At 46.0% G+C, this 20,374-nt stretch overlaps 1 pseudogene and 1 gene segment (V, D, J or C); both read left to right on the forward strand.

Moving 5' to 3' along the window:
- The first annotated feature begins 6,634 nt into the window (after positions 1 to 6,634).
- Positions 6,635 to 7,187, forward strand: LOC130542581 (immunoglobulin lambda variable 1-40-like; annotated as a pseudogene).
- Positions 7,188 to 14,856: 7,669 nt separating this feature from the next.
- On the forward strand, positions 14,857 to 18,916 carry LOC130542582 (immunoglobulin lambda variable 5-37-like). The segment is given in 2 exon segments: positions 14,857 to 14,931; positions 18,545 to 18,916. Coding segments are annotated over 2 exon segments (447 nt in total).
- Positions 18,917 to 20,374: the final 1,458 nt, after the last annotated feature.

Below are 20,374 nucleotides of genomic sequence, written 5' to 3' on the forward strand. Positions count from 1 at the left end.
CGTCTGACTCTTGGTTTTGGCTCAGGTCATGATCTCATGGATCATGAGATTGTGCCCCATGTTGGGCTTCACACGACATTCTGGTTGAGGATTCTCTCCCTCTGCCCCACCTCTCTCTCTCTCTCTCAAAATAAATAAATAAATCTTTAAAAAGTCCCCAATGCATCAAAGGTGGTCATTTTGGACACTTCAAGTTTGTGAACCATTTGAAAGTTAGTCATTATAATTCACTCTATAAAAGAATAAATTAAAAATATAATCATCTCCATAAATGCACCTATATTCACCCAAAACCATTCTTCTAGAGGCATACAGATCAAGAAGCGGAAATAAACTATATTATTCTTAGGTGACATGATCATTTATGTAGAAAACAAAAAGAATTGACATGAAAAGAAAAAATATCAAAACTAATAAGCAATTACAACACAGTTTCAGAATGGACACTTAATACAGAAGAAAATCACATGCTTACCTGTTAACTAGCATTGAGCAAGTGGAGTGTGAAATATAGACTATTGTAGCACCGAAAAAGGGGACATTCTTAGGTATAAATCAAACGTAATATGTGCAAGACCTATATAAGGAAAATAAAACAATTCTGATGAATGAAATGAAAGAAAAACTAAAAAAAATGGACAGATATTCTATATTCATTGGTGAGAAAGCTCATTACTTTACGATGTCAGTTCTTCCAAATTGGATGTGCAGATTCAATGGATCCCTTAAATCCCAGCAAAATATTTTGTAAATACTGAGGAATTGATTCTAAAGTTTATGCAGAGAGGGAAAAGATCCAAATTAGCAGCATAATATTGCAGGGGAAGAGCAAAGTTAGAAGACTGACACTTGAACTTGAAGACCTATTATAAAGCTACAGTATTCAACATCAGTAGAAGACCAGTAGAGAACTATAGATCACAATGTGTTATACTTTGTGTCTGCCCTGCTTTCAACAGATGCACAATGTGGCCAGAATGTGGGCATCTACCATGATCTCCAGGGGAAACCCATCTCCTTCTGAGAGAACCTGGTGTGGAGAACATGGGAAGGAATGAGTTCAGGGAGTCCAAGGACAAAGGATGGATGAGACTGGGTCAGGGGACAAGGGGCAGAATAGTGAGGTGGGTGGGGGAGCGTGCAGGCCAGAGCAGGAAGGACCCCTAGGGATGGGAGGGGCTTGGGTGTTGAGCAAACAGGTGTGAGGCCACACTGAAGGGGTTGGAGCCATGGGGGGACCTGCCTGAGCTGAAAGAGAAGAACCCCTCTGAATGCATTGAGGAGAGGGATTCTAAGGGAAGTGGTGAATCTTGGTCATAGACCTTTGACTTAAGGTCCCCATGAGTCTAGAGATTTGGTGACCATTTGCACATATAGCTGATTTGGTTTGGGGGACCAGTGAGGACATGATTGCCAGGCATGTGGAAAAAACAATAAAACATCACATTCATCTTCCTACAAAAGGAAAGCAATGGGTAGGAAACTACAAGTGGAAAATAAATTTAGCTACAATATAAACAGTTTGTGAGGCAACAAAGACAGAATCCTGACAAGAATTTGAAAGTAGAAATATTCAGACCAAGAATTCAGGAGATACATCTCACTTCCAAACATAAAGAGATATGTCTAATATTCACCAGTAAGTGTCCAAACGAAGCTGGTAGCTTTTCAGAAATTGCTCAGTTGTGTCTGATCGGGATCAAACTGTAACAGCATCACATGGCCTTTGAAATGCATGGTGAATTGATGTCTTGGCAATAAGTCACTGGGCTGACTTCCTGGAAAATGTCCAGTCTCTACCCTTCCCTGAAGATCCCCCACAAGACGCTCAAAGCAGCTCCAATGTCCTCTGATCAGTGGTGTTTGACAGGATACAGTCACCTTTTGCAGTAACTTCTCTGAGGATGGTGAGCACTAATTGATTATTTGTGTACATTTTTGCCCTTTCCATAGAGAGTTGTCCCTTCAGAGCGTGAGAAACCTGAGTAATCACGTACAGTGTATAAGAACCATGGTATCAGGAGATAAGACATGTTAGTGAGAATAGACAAAGACCTGGTGAGGTGCTGAAAGCCACTGGGCTCTCAGGGCTTTGGTCCTTTTTGAGACTGCTGTGTGGTGACCAGAAGGCGGCGCTTTGGGACTGCCCTGTGGTCCCTACATGGCTGCTCAGAGCACCCTTACTCAAGAGTCTGGGCCTGTGTGCTAGGCCCTGTGCTCCCTGAGGGGGACACAGCAGCTGTGTCCTCTAGCCCTGGCAGAGTCCCCTGAGCAGGGTCCTGTATGGTCTCAGCAGGTGCTTCCTCCCAGCGCTCTCCCCAGGGCTGAGCCAACCCCCATCCTCCTCATTGCATGGTGTGAGCTGAGGTCCAGCACCAGGGCTCAGGGAGGGGCTGGGAGGTCACTGGATGAAGCCCATTTGTAGAGACAATCCCTCCAGTGGCAGAGTGTGGAGGAGAAAAGGAAGCCTGGGGCAGCCCGGCCATTTGTGAGGAGTAGGGGCTGGGTCAAGAGGCTGGGATTCCTGTCCTTATGCTCCTCTATCAAGGTACACATAGGGTCCAGACTTGGGTAGAGGGTCCCCGTTCTCAGGTGCCATGAGTCCCTCGGGCTCAGATATTGAAAAGTGTTACTCTGGCTCCTGTCCATCACCCATGAGGGTCTGTCTTTGCAGGTCCGTGTCCCAGCCTGTGCTGACCCAGCCACTCTCCCTCTCTGCAACTCTGGGATCATCGGCCAGACTCACATGCGCCCTGAGTGGTGGCTTCCGTGTTGGCATCTATGATATATACTGGTTCCAGCAGCAGCCAGGGAGCCCTCCCCGGTATCTGCTGAGGTTTTAATCAGACTCAGATAAGCACCAGGGCTCCGGGGTCCCCAGCTGCTTCTGTGGCTCCAAAGATGCCTCAGCCAAGGCAGGGCTTCTGCTCATCTCTGGGCTGCAGGCTGTGGATGAGGCTGACCATTACTGTGCTACACATGGTGGTGGGAGCAGCTCGTTCCTTACAGTGTCTCAGATCACAAAGAAGTGGGAACTGGAACCAGAGACCTTGTCCCTGAGACTCTTGTATTGAGAAGCTTCTGTGCAGGCTCCTGTAGGGGAGAGTCCCCTGTGGGGAGACCTGTCCTTGAGGGGGAGGAGTGACACACAGACTAAGCTGTTGCCTGAGCCAGCACAGGTGTCCCAGGAACTCACCTGGGTGAGGGGATAGAGCCCAACTGCACATGCCCTAGGGTGTGGGGTAAATGAAAAAGAATAAACACTTTGAAAGTGATAACCTCAGTCTCTCCCTTCTGTTGTGTCTCCTTTACTACCCACAGAGAATGTTTTGCTTATCACAGTCCTGGTCTAAAATTGTATGTTTAGAGTCCATATGTTAACATGCACCTTGATCACAGACATAATTTTCTCTTTCTCTGAACCAGCTACAAAAATACGACCCCTTCAGACACACTGACATCATCCCCCCTCCACAATCACCTGTTATTCCCTCTGTTCCGGCCTCCCCCAGGTCTTCAGTCTCTCTCTGGCTCTTCAGGTCTGAACAGTCTCCACGTTGGGATTTCAGAGAAAAGTGACAGGTTCTTGCTGTCACTTCCAGTCTCCAGGGTTTTCCTCTAGGGAGGACAAGTAGCAGAAATTGCACCAGCATGAAATTCCTTCATCATCTGCTTCCTGCTCTCATTCACGGAGTGTAATTCCCACTTCCCACCAGCCACAGTCGATCTCTGTAATATGTCAATAATATTATTGTATTTCCAACAAATGAATGTTCATTCAGTCTTTGAGGGTTGCCACATAGAAGCTGTTCGTATGTTTAATTTTTTATCCTCAGAATGACCGAGGACCCACAGGTCAGTGTTGACATAGTTGACACAGGAGAGTGTGGCTTCATACTTTAACATATACCAACGGTTTTTCTTGTGGCTGAGAATATGTGTTTCTAAAACCATCCCCGCACTAACTCAGCCACACATTTTTCCTCCACCAATGAACTCCCACTCATTAGCCCCCTTCCAAGATGCCCTCTGATGGGCGCCCCAAGGAGACACCATGGGAACATGGGGCACAGTGAGGAATCGCTGTCATGTGAGGGGGCAGGAAAAGGAGGCTGCATGGTCACCCCCTGTCCTGTGATTCCTATGACCTGAAGACCTGACAGCTGTGAGATTTGTGTCAAATGGATGAAAATGGACAAATGTCTTCCATTCCACAAGACCCAACCTTCTGACTCTGAGGATGTGTTACCAGAGTCCATCTCACCAAATTCTTCTTCCTTGTGTAAAATCCCTCCTCATGCGAGGGCAGTGACCTGCCAGACACGGGCCTTCTTTAGCTCCAAGATCCAACACCCAGGAAATTCTTATGGGGAGCCCGCTCTGGGGATGGGTTTGCATGGAGATCAAACCTCAGGGGGTGGGAAAGCATAAGAGGGATAGAGGGACACTTGCCCTCATGCTTGGCCTCTGAAGGAAAGCTATAGTGATAGTACATGGAGAACATTCTCATTCTGGGTGTGTGTGTGTGTGTGTGTGTGTGTGTGTGTGTGTGTGTGTACCCCTCTCTCCTTTCTCCTGTCTCACAGTGTCCTTGATCCACAGTTTCCAAGTCTCTCTCTCGCTCCAGAAGTCTGGGTCAACCTGGGCTTCCCAGCCATCCTCAGCATTACAATCTCCAAGAGGCAGAATCCCTACCAGCAAGTAGTACCAGGGATACTGAGGGTAACAAGGTTCCTGTCACCAGGAGAGCCATGACATGTCCTGAACACCTGCTCTCCTGGGACGAGGCTGATGCTGAGGAGTCATGGAGGGAATCTCTGTCGCTGTGGGCAGCTCAGCTCTGGACTGTCTCTGGGCTCTAGTGTGTGCCTGAGGCTGGTCAGTACATTGATTCTGGGGAAATAGCCTGGTGATGGGGACAGGAGACACATCCTCCCAGTGCTCTCGATCCTGGATGTCACTCCCTCAGTCACCCTGGTGACACCTCCAGTTGGCTGGACGTCTGCTGGAAAGTCTGTCCCAGGCCAGGGCCACAGGGCCTGTGATATCAGGGACACAACCCCTTTATCTCCACATCTCCACCACTCACCTGTGGGACCTTTAACAGAATCTTCTGGGTCCAGGTGGCCTTGGGTAATAGCAATTCCTTGCTCTGCTCATGGGTGGTGAAAGGAGCACTTGCTCTATTTGGACATGCTGGACACAAGGTACAGGGACGAGAGCTTTGCACACATCAGAGGGTGGTCTGACCTCAAACCCCTCTGTCTTGGAAGCTCTGACTGGGTGTGGAAATTCCTTCACTGAGACGGCTCTGAGGTTTATAGGAACAAGCCCCTCATGAGGTTTCACTGGGCAGCATACCCAGCTTCCTAGCTGTAGCTCCAGACCCAGGACACAAGATTTATGATTAAAAAAAAAGTGATTTTAGAAAAAGTTTACAGACTTCTCTGTTCAACGAAGAACAGAAAGCATCCCTTCCCCATTGTTGTTGCATCCATGGTTTTCGGCAAATCTCTACCCATATTCTCTCTGCAATAAGTACACATTTGGAAAAGGATACTCGTGATTGCACCTGCATCTTCAAAGGACTTTATCCTTTCGCTTAAATCAATCTTATTGAGGAGGACTTTGCATAAAATAACACAAATCTATTTTAAATGCACATTGGGCTCAGTGGTGACGAATACATAACCACTGTCCCTGGATCCGGTCAGAGCATCTGCAGTTGTTACTCCTTTTCTCCTAGAACTTCTGTCAGGATTGCCCTTTGTGCTCTGAGGTCAGTGCCACACAGATCCCCACGTGCCAGGGCTCCTGCAGACTTGTGTCTGTGCTGGGAGGACAGATACTCGGAGGGAATCACTGCCCATAGAGTGTGGACAACAGCTGTTTCAAGCAGGTGGAAAGAGTAACAGATGACCAAGATTTACAGTGTGTTTACCTCTAGAAAGGCCCACGAGGGCTTCTACCCACAACCTGCAGAGAAGCATTCCCAGTCTCCTCAGAGCTCTGGGATCCTCAGAGCAAGGACACATCTGGAAACCAGGGGGAGTCACATAAGAAAAAAGTACACAGTGTCCTTCACAGAAGGGCCGTCTGTCCACAAGGAACCATCACTGCTCTGGACTTGGTTCTGATCTAAAAGGAGTTTGTGTAGAGACGCCACCTCAGTCGTGACTCATGAACAGCCAAGATCGCCATGGACAGACTCGCCTGAGGAGTCTGAGTAGAGCAAAAAGTCTGCACTGAGGTGATGGGAGGACACATAAGGGGACAGCTGCCTGTTCCTCATGCAGGAAACAGTGGACAGAGCTTCGAGGATGTAGCCACTGTCTCTGATGGGCTCTGGTCACCTTGTCACACAAACGTGTGTCTGGTACTGGCCACCAGGGGGTGCTGTGGGCCATTTCTGAGAAGTCAGTGGTGATCAGAGCTGGGACCTGACACCTGTGCCCTCTGCTCAGGGTTTGCAGCTCTGATCTCCCAACCCCCTGCTCCCACACAGCTCCTCCCTGGCCCAACACCCTGACATCCTCAGGCAGAGGGACCTGACCCAGGGCCAGGGAGGGGTCAGAGAGCTGGGGTCTCATTTGCATGGACAGCCCTCCCTCTCTCAGAAGATGAAGAGGGGAAGGGGGAGATTAGAGGAGGCTCTGCTCAGCTGTGGGGCACAGAAGTCAGGACCAGGGATGACCTGCACCATGGCCTGGTCCCCTCTCCTCCTCACCCTCCTCGCTCACTGCACAGGTGACTGAATGCAGGAACAAGTAAAGGGACCCTGGGAGGACAAGTGGTTCTGGGTCCTCCTCTTGTCTGCAGACCCCAGCATCACTCTCTCTGTGTCTCTCCCCCTTGCAGGGTCCTGGGCCCAGTCTGGGCTGACTCAGCCATCCTCCGTGTCGGGGGCCCTGGGCCAGAAGGTCACCATCTCCTGCACTGGAAGCAGCTCCAACATCGGGGGTGGTAGTTATGTGAGCTGGTTCCAACAGCTCCCAGGAACAGCACCCAGAACAGTCATCTATGGTAATAACAACTGACCATCAGGGATCCCGGATCGATTCTCTGGCTCCAAGTCTGGCAGCTCAGCCACCCTGACCATCAATGGGCTCCAGGCTGAGGACGAGGCAGATTATTACTGTGCAGCCTGGGACAGCAGTCTCAGTGCTCACACAGTGCTCCAGGCCTGAGGGGAAGTGAGACAAAAACCCACTTGCGCCATCTGTATAGGGGGACACATGCCAGCAGTTCTTGCTCAGCTAAGCCTGTCATGCTCCTTATTCCTTTGCTGACGCCCTGGGCCCGGGTCCATCAGGGGCATCGACAGGGAGCAAGGCTCTCCTGTCACTCCTGTCCTCAGAGTCACTCAGAGTAGCCCATTCCTCAATAAAGAGTCTCCATGTGAACAGAAATTTCTTGTTTCATCAGCTGGGGTATTTTACTTCTAGGCTGAACCATATTATTTTTTCCCTTCTGCTCTTCAAATATATAAAACATTTTGTTTTGTCTCTGAGCATATCATGGGACCTCAGCACTCCCCATGTGGTGTTTGAAGAATAACTCAGTCCTGTAGCATCGGAAATTATTATCTACTTGATTATAAACGGTGCTGCTACCTAGTTTTGTCTTATTTCCTGATTCTTTGAGAAATAGATTCTCACTTAGTTTGGAAAAATATAAAAAAAAATCCCCAAACTTTTGTCCGTAGAAAAAACCTGCATGTGAATGTTTATAACAGCTTCATTGCTCATCACTAAAAACGGATAGCAACCAGAATTCTGTCCACAGAGATTTACCTCAGGTTTATATCTAATCACCCAAACATAGAACTTATCAGAGATGCCAGCAAATAGGCAGCACATTTATAAAGAGGGATATAATACATAGTATGGTTAAAGTTACATCACATATGGGAAGCAGCGAACACTCTGGAGAGAGTGCAAACATCCGCAGTTTCTGGGAGGATAAAAGAGACAACAGGGTTGATCATGTGAAGAAAGGAAAATGTTTCTGAGCAACAGAATGATTCTATAGGACCCTGTCTAGCACTGAAATGACACGATGACACTGTCAGAGTCACTGAACACTGTACAGCCACATGACAGATCCCAAAGTGTGCAGGTACAACTCATTTGGGAGGTTTGGTTCCCGGGATGGCACGCGGACTGTGACAAACCCACGTACCTACAGCACAGACGTGTGAGCTCAGCTCAGCACAGGGCTCAGGGGACACTGCTGAGCTGAATGATGGTGAACATGAGTGGAGCCCGTCCGTGTAGAGTCACAAGAGACTGCGTGTGAGCTCTGTGCTCTAGTAGGTAAGCTCGTGTCCTGTGGGGAATGAGCAGATTATGTTGACGGGGCTGCACTGTATCCTGGAATCGAACAATCAAGTCAGTGGATTGGTGGTGGTGGAGCCAGATTTCTCACGTTAGGAATGGAAGTTCACAGAAATAACCAGGGAAGGAGGCTTGAGTGAAGCGTGTGGTCACGGGTTAGAGCTGGAGCTGGCGGCTTGGAATCCTGTGTCGTTTGATGGAGACAGATAATCACCTGTGGAAACAGTCACCACTCTGTTCACGTCCCCAGGTTAGTTGACTCATATAGAAGTCCTAGGTCTGTCAGCTGAGCGGGAGAACAAGCAGAGATGCCCCGTAGCCATGAGGTGCATTGTCCTAAATACCGCTCTCTAATAATATTCTCCCCGAGGACACGCTGGCTTCCTTGGAGAAATCTTAATCCCCAGACCAGGAATTCCACAGGGTGAGTGTGGAGCACCTTCTAGTGTCAGAAAGTGAAGAATCCTTTAAGTCAAACACAAGCACATCAGCACAAACAGACACACACACACACACACACACACACACACGACATGGTGTGAAGGAGCTCTCAGGAGCCAACTTAAAATGCTTCTATTGTGTAAAACTGGAAAGATGTGAGCAACCAAATAAATGCAATAGCATCAGGTTATAACTCAAAGTCTAAAATAGCTGTCCATGGTCCATATTGTTCACTGTTTGAACAAATGAATAAACGGAGGAAGAAGAGACACATTCCAGCACAGAGATTTCAAGTAATAGGTGCAAACACTTAGCATGAAGGGTGTCGGGCATGATCCCTGCTCAGCAAGTGTGGACAAAGTCACCCAAACAAGGAGAGTCTGAGAAAGTGTCCCAGTGAGAGAAGCTTAAGGAGCCATCACAACTAAATGCCACAGAGAATCCTGGACTGGATCTTAGAACAGCATAGGGACATTACGTAAAAACTAAGAGAATCTGAATAAAATCTTAATAAACCATGGTTGTTAATTTTTATGGGTTGAACTGTATCTTCATCAATTCATGTGATGAAAGTTCTAAAAAATCTTGTATTTCAGAATGTGATCTTATGTGGACATGGGGTTGCTGCAGATGTAGTCAGCTGAGGTGAGGCCAGTAAGGTTTACTCTCATGTGTCATGGATTGTACTTCTCTCTCTTTGGTTTTCCTCTGACTCTTTGGTTGAAATGTTGCTGAAATGCATCACAGTACTTTATAGAACAGAACCTAGGAATCCAACCTTCATTGTCAAAGAAGGCCCTCATATTACAGAAAAAAATTCGAGAAAATGCAGTAGTTTTATTACTGTGGATTGATGGAGGCATTTACCAAATGAACACGATGAAGCCTCAATCTGAGTGGGATGCCTTGCTCTGGGAGCCCCTTGATGTAGGAGTAGAGAAAGAAGTTCTAAGAAGAGGGAGGTCCCTTCTACAGTGTAAGGATTTATTTCCATCCTCATACTGAGAATACCTACAAAACCAGACTAATAAAAAGGAAAATGAATCCTAAGTATATCAGAGTGACACAAGGCTTACTGAATTCCCAGGTTAACTGTAAAAGGAGATGAAAACTAGAGTGGGAAGTGTGAACAGTGGACACGTTTTTGTTGAAAGTATTTTAGTCTCATGACCAATGCAGACATCAAATGCCAGAGCCTGTGCCCTGGGGGTTTATGGGAAGTTCCAGGAGACTCGTAATACAGCAACACCAACATTAGTCTCACTGTAAGCATGTAGACTTTTATCAGGTGTGAACCAGCAGTGAACTCTGGGAAACATTAGGCCACGGAGTGAGTGTATCCTTACAACATTCTCTTTCTATGCCTTTCCCAGAAACAGCCCTTACGATTCCTGAAATCAGCTCCACTGTCCCCTGCCCAGTGACACAGCTGTCCTGATGCACAGCTGGGTCATCCAGCTTTGTCTAGAAAGTCCTGTAATTACATATGCACACATTTCCATCTCCCATGGAGCAGGGCTCCTCCTGGAGTGAGAAATTACTGTAAACGATCACAAAGATCAGAAATATAGTATGGGTCTCCCCAACTTTTAAAAGTTCTCTTACACCGCTTGACTTTTATGTATATTTACATTCGTATCTGCTTTTAGTGCTAAAAGAAATCTGAAGAGGATTTTCAGTTTCACAAAAAAAAAAAAAAAGTGTTGACATAGCCTCGAGCATTAGTTGTGCAGGGAGCCTCTAAGGACAATGCAGAACCCAGCAGCATGAGGGGTGCCCTCCAGCATCTTCACTGAGAACTACACACAGCAGCTCAGCAACAGGCCACCAGAGCTGTGACCCGTGCATGTTATCATATATGCATTTTCTCCATTTTTGTTGAACATCTGACAGCAAATTGTGTCCTTTGGGATTAGAGAAGGCTAAGAAAAGTTAGTTACCCTTTGAGTCTGGAAACATGCAAAGATTATCATATCAATTAATGTTACACACTTCATTGCCTCATGCCATTGGGGCTGCCTACGGTTTGTTGGGGATGATGTACTTTCAGACAGCAGGGGAAACACGCACCAAGACTTGGTCCACGGATGTGTGTATCCACAGGGATGTGGTGAGCTGCAGAAATCAGCTAGGCTCTCAGGGCCTTGGGACACAGGGACCACTGTGCCCATGACCAACAGGGGGTGCTGTGGGACTGCCCTGTGGTCCCTACTTGGCTGCTCCTTGAGGAACTTTCACTGAAGGGAACTTGGCCTGGGATTGGGGTCTGTGCTCCCTGAAGTTGACTCAGCAGCTGTGTCCTCTCAGTCCTGGCAGAGTCCCCTGAGCAGGGACCTGTGTGTGGTCTCAGCAGGTGCTTCCTCCCAGGGCTATCCCCAGGGATGAGGCCAACCCCATCCTCCTCAGTGTGGGGTGTGGGCTGAGCTCCAGCACCAGGGCTCAGGGAGGGGCTGGGCAGTCACTGGGTGGAGGCCATTTGCATGGACAGCCCCTCCTAGGGCAGAGGGTGGAGGAGAGAAGGAGGCCTGGGTCAGCCCAGCCCACGTGGGGTCCAGTGTCTGTGTCACCATGGCCTGGACTCCTGTCCTCATGCTTCTCTCCCAGTGCACAGGTAGGGACAGGCCTCAGGGAACCTGGGCAGCCCTCAAAAACACTCTTCCTGAAGTCAGAACCTTCAGAAATTTCTCCCTGTTCTTTGCTCCATTAACCACATTGTTCTGGTGCAGGTTCCCTGTCCCAGCCTGTGGTGACCCAGCCCTGCTTGAGGAGAATGTTTGCTTTTGTTAAAGCTCTCAGAGTTTTCCCACTGAGTTACTGCCTCTGAAGTGGTTAGACTGTGTCCTGGCCTGGTAGGGACAGCTAGGTTTTGCATTCCCTTTGTTCTGTTAAAATCCTTCACTACTGAGGTTGTTGCCTTTCTTTGTTCTTTCCCACCTAGGAAATTCCACAAGACCTGTGCTGGGCAAGTGGAACCTGCAGGGCAGAGATCACAGAAAACAACTGGGGGCCTAAAATTACTGCTGTAGGGTCAGGAAAGCTGTCTCTCTCTCTCTTTTTTTTTCTTAATTTTTGTTTCCCCCCTGGGGACCCCTAACTTTCTGCTTGCAGGTGGCTCAGGGTATTTATTTGAAAAATATTACACTGATAGGATAATTCGGTAATGCCATGAGAAATACGTAAAATAATGTTTCAATTAATTATTTCAATAATAATTTAATAATAATGCTACTATTTCACATGCTAAAAATACTGTAAATGATTCTTAAATATTACCAACAAAGTAAAAGTGGTGATGTTATGGGACAGAGAACTGGTTTCTGAGCTTATGTTCTGCTGTTTGCCTCTGGGTAGTCAACACTTGAGACAAGGGATGGTGGGTATGGAATGGGTGCTTTGCTCAGGAAGCCAGCAACCTGGGAAGATGGGGGACTAACATCTCAAAGACCATCTTCCCCACCCAGGAGAAGCCCTAGAGTTTTGCAAGGGAAGGTGCAGGAAATGCTCTGTGCAGAAAAACAAGTGCACAGGCAGTTGGTCATCTGTGGACATGACCCTGAACAGACTCGCTGGCATCATTGGTAGCTGTTTCAAATGTGGTCAGCCGTTCTCCTCCAGGAAAGTCTAGTCCTTCACTCCTCAGGGCCAGTGTTTGCAAAGCCCAAGGAAAGTAGGGTAGTTCTGCTACAGACCAAGTGACTTAGCTCAGCAAACAAGGAGTGCGTAAGCTTGAAACAAGTTCACCCTTAAAACCAGTGGGAGTGTGCTTACACTAGGAGGAAACATCCTCAGATGTGTGCAATTTGTATATTGATGAAATTATACAATTCCCTGAAGAATATGCAGCACATGTGAAAAAATAGTGAACATCTTATTTTTGTCTTGAGTAAGGAAACTAGCTATAAACTTGTCAACAACTAGTAGGTGATCTCTTGTAACTTATCTTCTAGCTTCTGTTTTCCAGTTTGGAGTCTGGATAGTAAGATACTTCCTAACTTCAAGGAAATTGAGAAAAGTCTGACTATGCACTGCAGACAGGGGAGAGATAACAAAGGATTACAGAAAGGGATGTGAGAGATGAAGGACCACAGAGTGTCTGAACTAGAGCCATCTTAAAGGGGGTCTCACACGTTCACGGGGGAGCAGTCAGCATGGCCATGTGCGCCTGCAGCCACAGTCAGCTGGGGACTGAGGGGAGGAAGCAGCGTGGTGGAGTTAATGGAGGTGGGTTAGTGAGGAGAGGGGATTAACCCTTGAGAAGAACAGGGGATGGACTGTGATGATAATGATGACTCATGATTTTTAGTAAGTGGGGAAGAACAGGAAGTATAAGGGAGTGAGGAAAACATGAGGGTAAGGGAGAGAGAAAACATCATTCCTTCTATGTCATGAATATCTTCCCACCCACCTTCACGTTGGACTGGAAATCCACCTTCCCACCCTGCCTCCTACCTTGTCATCTTGATACTAAAGTAGAAGTGGAAATGAATTGGTTGTGGTAATAGCCAAAGTATTCGAATGATAGATAGAGCGGGACTCCCTCACCCTCTCAGGTAGATCTGATTCTCTTCCACTACCTCCTCATTGATACGGTTGCCCCAGGTCCTCTAACTCCACACATTCTCCATCAGTGACCCACTTCCCTCTTGACGCCCTATCCACCCCACTTGTTGAATTGCTACAAGTATTCACGGGTGGCCTTCACCTTCTATTGCCAAGTAGTGACCTGAACTACTGCTACAGATACATAATTCTGTATATACACAATTTTTTGAAAAAAAGAGGGAATCAAATCAATTCTCTAAAAGTTATGAAATCAAATGACTGTACCCACCTCATCACCCAGTGCAGACTCCATTGTCATGATTACTTCTCCTCTCTCACTCCCAGAGACCTGGCTGCTTAACTCTCCTAGATAATCTCATTCCTGATCTTTTATTCATTCTGTCTTCCTGATTTCCCTGGGTAGCATTTCCTCCAAACTCTCATGATCCCTGTTCTCCCTCATGGCTGACCTTCTCTCCAGCCAACTCCTTGTCCTCCCTTTCTCGTGGTTGGATTTCACAGACTGGTACATTCCACACACACGTTCCGCCCTCTTGTGACCTTGACCATCATCATCCCCTATGTCTTCATCCAGGATACTCCTACATCTAGATTCCTTCCAGAGCCACACCATACATTCCTACTTCTAGAAGCCTGATCCACAGGAACCAATATGTAGAGGATTCACACTCAGCAAAGCTGTAAAAAAGAGAAAAAAAGGGGGGTTGTTTACCATATATTTCTTTGTACTGAAATCCATTGCATTACTGAGCATCTATTCAAATGAATGAGGTAGGTGTATTACAGATTTTGAAAGATGCCTTTGCTGTTTTCTAGGTAAATGTGGAACAATAACATTATAATATCATTTAATCACAGTTGTGGAAAGATGACCTGCATTTGATCAAATATGTATTTATTTAAGAATGAGGGGCAAGCCTGAAAAGAGACCTATGTGAAGTTGTTTTCAAGAGTTATCTGTAAAGGTCGCTGGATGGAATTAGCAAGAAAAATAAATTTAAACTCTGCTTAGACACCACTATAGTGTTTGGATGTACTGCTCTGCATCATATTATGTTTATTTTTTATGTACCATTCTTGCGGTTCAACTCAAAAATATGTTTTATTTTCTTCACAGTGTGCTCAGCATAGGGAATCCAAGGCCCAGATTGGTTCAAATGACTATACCGCTGGAATTCAAGAACTAAATATTACACCTGCATATTGTGAGTCCCTGACTGATTAATATATAAATCATATTATGCTATCTGAAGACATCAATTTAAATGAGAAAATATTTTTGCAAAGAGAAAAATACTTTTGTAGAAATTTCAAAGAATATATCCAAATAGAAGTTTTCACAAAGAAGGACGGCAAGAACATTGAAGAAAATAGTCATGAAACATGTAAGTAAAAACGTGAATTTAAAATGTGTGGAAAAGAAGTAGAAACATAGAAGATCGATGGCTTTTCTCTTAGTGGTTTTACTTTTCGCTGTATTGGAGCATAATGCATGCACGCGTGCAGCCCATTGAACATGTGCATCTTGACCATACACGTCTTGATGAGTGTGAGCATATGGGACACCTGCGATCTCATCGACACAGTCAAGGTACGAAACTTATTCATCCCCTCCCAATATGTCCTTGTGTTCTTGTGTATATGTGTTTTCTTTGTTATAAGAACGCATGGCATGCGATCTACTTCCTTAACATATTTAAAGTACACTGAATTATATCGTTGACTAGAGAGGCTCTGTTGTATCACACATCTCTGGAGCTTATTTATCCTGCATCACTGAAACTTTCTACTCACTGAGCAACAGTTTTCTCCCCAGTCCCTGACAACCACTGTTCTCTGCTTCTCTGAGATTCCCTATTTAGAATATTTACATGAAGGGAACCACATAGGATTTGCCCATTAGTGACTCGCAGGCAGACAGAGCAAAAGAGACAGAGAGACACAGGACAGAGACAGAGAGAAAGACCGAGAGAGAGACTTGGATTCCTGCTCTGTTTGGCCACCAGGCTTCCCTCTGGTAAGTACAGATTCCAGATGGTAGAGATCAGAGAGAATATTCTCATTGGTCACAAAGCCAAGCTAATAGGATATAGAACAAAAAGAAAGAAAAAGCCTCATTCTCTCTTTTTCTGGCTCTGCCTGGGTCTCTTGTAGCCACACTAATACCTAGGAGGGATGTGCCATGGGATCGGGGTTGTGTGGTGCTTTACAGTGAACCTCATTGCGCTGAAGTCTTCTTGAGGTTGGCGAATGACCTAATATCAGTCTAACGTGTTCCCTGAAAACTTAGCCCATGAACTGAGTTTTCTGAAGGGAGCGTTCTAACAGCTTTTAAGAGTTGGACCTGTGCCACCAATTTTGCACTTTGGCTTCCAAGATGTCCCTTAGCAACAACTTGTGACCCACATTAAAGCTTATTCAGATTCCAGTCTGATGAGAACCGTCAACTCACCAATCTGTGGGGCCCACTGCAACAAAGGCTTCTAGGGCCTATGTCTGCCTCTGCCCCATGGTAATTCCTTCTTAGGACCCATGACAATAATAAATACACAAAGGAAAACAAATATTATCTCTGTGGATGAAGAAATAAATGGTATTCTATATGAAGCAATAAACCATCAACATATAAAAATAAAATCAATGCCATCTTTAATGGCATAATTATGAAATTCTTAAGGATAAATATTAGAAAAAGTAAAAGTCCTGTACATGGAAAAGTATAAAACATAGTTAGAGAAATTAATAAAAACTTGAATAAATGAGTACACATTCCTTGCTTGTGGTTCAAAATGCTGAATTTGGCTAAGGTAATGATTCTTAATTTTTCAGTGTGTAGCTTGTGTCAGTAGTTCCTGGGCACAAAACAAACAAAGAAATGGAATATCTCCTGCAAATAGAGACACAAAAATTCTAAAGAAAATTTTAGAAAACAGAAAAGTGTATATATATATATATATAATATATATAATATATATATATATAATATATATATAATATATATATAATATATATATATTAGTCTCAATAAGTACACACTCTGACAAAATGGGGTGTTGTAGGAATGCAAGACCAGATTAATATTAAAAAATGGATCAGTGTAATCTCTTATATTTACCAGCTAAAAAAGAAAAAACCCTGATTTTATCAATCAATAGAGAAAGAGCATTTCACACAATTCAAAACCTATTCATGATAATGGGTGGACTGAATGAATAGGAATGATAACAATTTCCGGAGAATGAAAATAGAGGAACACATTTTCAGCTTGATAAAGAAAACTTAAAACACATGCAGCTCACACATGGAGGTGAAACACTGAAATCTTTCATCCTCAGGTAGGACAAGGCAATCATGTCCCATCTCAACAGCGCTGTTTGACACTGCACTGGATGTTCCAGACAGAACCACAAGGCAAGAAAAACAATGAAAACCTTAAGACTAAGAAGAATAAGAGACAATTGTCTCTGTATTCAGGTGAGAGAATGACCTATGGGAAAAAATGCAAAGGCAGCTACAAATACGTATGTAAATATATAAATTCAAAGAGTAATAAGTAATTTTGTGAAGGTATGGAATACAAGACCAACCTTGAAAGATCATTTAGATGTGTATATACTAGTAGTAAACACAGGAAAAATAATTAAAAATACACTTTTTTTGAAGTATGTAGTTGAATATTTAACAAAACAAGTACTGGCCATGGATGCTGCAATGCTGGTCCGTGTAATTAAAGTGGATCTAAAACAATAGAGAGACGGGTTTTGTTCACGGATTAGAAGACTCAGTATGATAAAGATGTTGATTCTTCCCAAATTGCACAAAAGACTAATTCAATTCTTATCACAAGAAAACACATTGGAATGGACACAAGGGCCCTATGTAACATAGCAGAAAAGGCAGAAGCAGACCCACAAAAGAATGGATAAGTATTTTTGACAAAGTTGCAGAAGACTTTCAGAGGAAGATGTTTGGACTTTTGGACAAATGGCTACAGGACAATTGGATATCCGTAGAAATGAATCTCACCTAAAACTCTCACTTTATTACAAAAATCACTAAAGGATTATAAATACAACTGTAAAACATAAAGCTATAAACATAAAAAAGGAGAAAATGTTCAGGATTTAGGGTTTGTATATACACGTTTAGACAAGATACCATCAGCATAATCCATTAAAAAAACACTGATAAATTGGACTTCATCAAAGATAAATTCATTGTTTTGCCTTTATTTGTAAATTAGAAAGCCAATAAAATTAGCTAAAACCACAGTATATTAAAATAAAGCTCAATTTATCGGACAGCAGTTGGAGTCCATTGCTATAATGCACAGGAGTGTAAAACATTCACAAGGTAGGCGTATTCTAAATCACGTATCAGTGCAGTGTTATGATGTCTGCAGTGTCTTCTGCCAGGTGCCAACATTTCCCGCTGAATTGAGGTAAATGTTTACATCCCACATAGATCAGGACTCCTTCTGAGAGTGAAAAATGCTACAGCAATCAGGGACAGCACTATGGGATCACATTATCCTTGATTCAGATTACGGATGTGTGAATCCACAGGGATCTGGTGAACTGAGGAAACAGGCTGGGGTCTCAGGGCTTAGGGCCATGGTGAGGTGTGCGCCCTGCAGCCAGCAGGAGGCGCTGTGGGACTGCCCTGTAGCCACTACAAAGAGGCTCAGTGAAAATCACTCATTCAGAGGAGCCTGGACCTGGAAATTGGGCCCCGTGCTCCCTGCTGGGGACTAGGATTGTGTCCCCTGGGGCCTGACAGGGTCCCCTGAGCAGGGACCTGTGTGTGGTCTCAGCAGGTGCTTCCTCCCAGGGCTGTCTCCAAGGGTGAAGACCATCTCCTTTCTTCTCAGTGTGGGGTGTGAGCTGAGCTCCAGCACCAGGGCTCAGGGAGGGGCTGGACAGTCACAGGATGGAGACCATTTGCATGGACAGCCCCTCCTGGGGCAGAGGGTGAAGGAGAAAAGGAGGCTTGGGTCAGCCCAGCCCACTGTGGGGACCAGTGTCTGTGTCACCGTGGCCTGCACACCTCTCCTCCTCGTGCTCCTGTCTCACTGCACAGGTAGGGACAGGCCTCAGGAACACAGGGTTCCCAAATGACTCTTCCCACGCTTAGCATTTTGAGATTTTCTTTCCACTATACTTCCATCACCCATGAGTGTCTGTGTTTGCAGGTTCCCCTCCCAGCCTGTGGCGACTCAGCCACCTTACTTCTCTGCATCTCTGGGAACAACGCCCAGACTCACCTGCACCCCCAGAAGGGACATCAGTGTTCGCGGCTATAACGTATACTGGTTCCAGCAGCGGTCAGGGAGCCCTCCCCGGTATCTCCTGTACTACTACTCAGACTCAGATAAGCACCAGGACCCCGGGGTCCCCAGATGCTTCTCGGGCTCCAAAGATGTCTCGGCCAATGCAGGGGTCCTGCTCATCTCTGGGCTGCGGGCTGAGGACGAGGCTGACTATTACTGTGCCATCGGGCACAGCAGTGCTGGTCACAGTGACACACACAGGGAAGTGGGACAAATTCCTCAGCCTGATCAGAGCCTTGTACGCTGACTCTCTTCCAAATTAAAATAGCTGGAATACACTCTGACAGTACTTGGAAGTAGCTGCTAGATCACATGTCCTTCCTCCCGGTGTCCTGTGCAACGGAAGTGAGCTCGCAGGGAAATAAAAGACAACAAAAACCTCAAGATAATGCAGAAACTCCGCCTGGTGACCCAAGTGTAGAAACCAGGGCCTGTTGCGCTGGCGTTTTCTCTCTCCATAAAGTCACATAGACTTTCCTTACTTTTCTCGGTCAGAGCCTGCAGACATTCCCAGCCGGTGCGCGGTCCTCCACCGCAGGAGCCGGTTCTTCCCGGGCTCAGAGCAGAGACCCTGCCTTCCCTCCAGGCTCCTGAGCTCAGGGCTGATGGAGCAGCTCCGTGTCCCGGGAAGGAGGCAGTAAGATGAGTGCGGAGTGAGGACTCAGAACAGGATTTCCAGGTGCACAGAGGGCCTGGCTCCCTGGCTGGGTGCCTGCTCTCCAGCTGTGGTGTCAGGAGAGCGTGGTTAGCCCTGGGAGAAACGTTGAGTGTCACTTAGCAAAGCTCTCCGTGGAGCCTGTGTGCCTCAGGAGGAGGCTAGAGCATTGCTGTAAGGCGCTGAGCCTGCTGTAGGGATGGTGGGTGAAGGAGATCCACAGACGTGAGGGACACACAGCTAACACCGTCAGGGCAATGGGAACCCTGTGGCAGATTTCCTGAGCCTGCAGACACGGACTGTGTCCTCCTCTCCTTTCCTGGCGCAGTGGGGCTTGTCAGTGATCCGCACAGTTGGGGGGACTACAGGGCACCGTGAACAAGGTCTCCCCCACCTGTGCACAGAGGAGGTCCACCGCATGAGTCTTTCCAGGAAGATGCCCTGCCATTTGTGACAGCATGGGTGAAACTGCAGGACATGTCCCTACGTGAAATAAGGCCTACAGGGAAGGACAAATGCTGTTTTATCTCATTTGTATGTGGCGGCTACAGGGAAAAAAATAAAATAATAAAATAAATTGCTGCACGTTTTTAGTTATGAGAATGATTTAAAATAGCTTAACACACATAAGGATGTCAGGATATTTGTATGAGTACAGCTTCTTAAATATAATTTGATTTTCAACTACTAATTTATAATTATTATGATATACAGAACAGAAAATGTACTCTTTCTATCACTCTTTAATGTGCAATTCAGAGATATTGAGTAGACTCCCAATGCGGTGCACCCATCACAACTATCCATTTCTAGAACTTGTTCATCATCCCCAGCAGTAACTGTGCACCCAGGAGGGGGATGGGTAACCTGGATTTGACAGCGGAGCCAGGGTTCCAGGAGCCCACGCCAGTGCAGGAAGCAGCAGAGAGCAGAGGGCAGCATCAATTGGGGCTCTTGGCTGGTGTGGCCTGACCCAGCAAGGAGCATTCATTGGACTGTACTTCTTACCCCAGATTGACCACGTGGATGCACTGTGCCCACCGTGGCAAG

Source organism: Ursus arctos, unplaced genomic scaffold (assembly GCF_023065955.2).
Source record: "Ursus arctos isolate Adak ecotype North America unplaced genomic scaffold, UrsArc2.0 scaffold_39, whole genome shotgun sequence".
Classification (NCBI taxonomy): Eukaryota; Metazoa; Chordata; class Mammalia; order Carnivora; family Ursidae; genus Ursus; species Ursus arctos.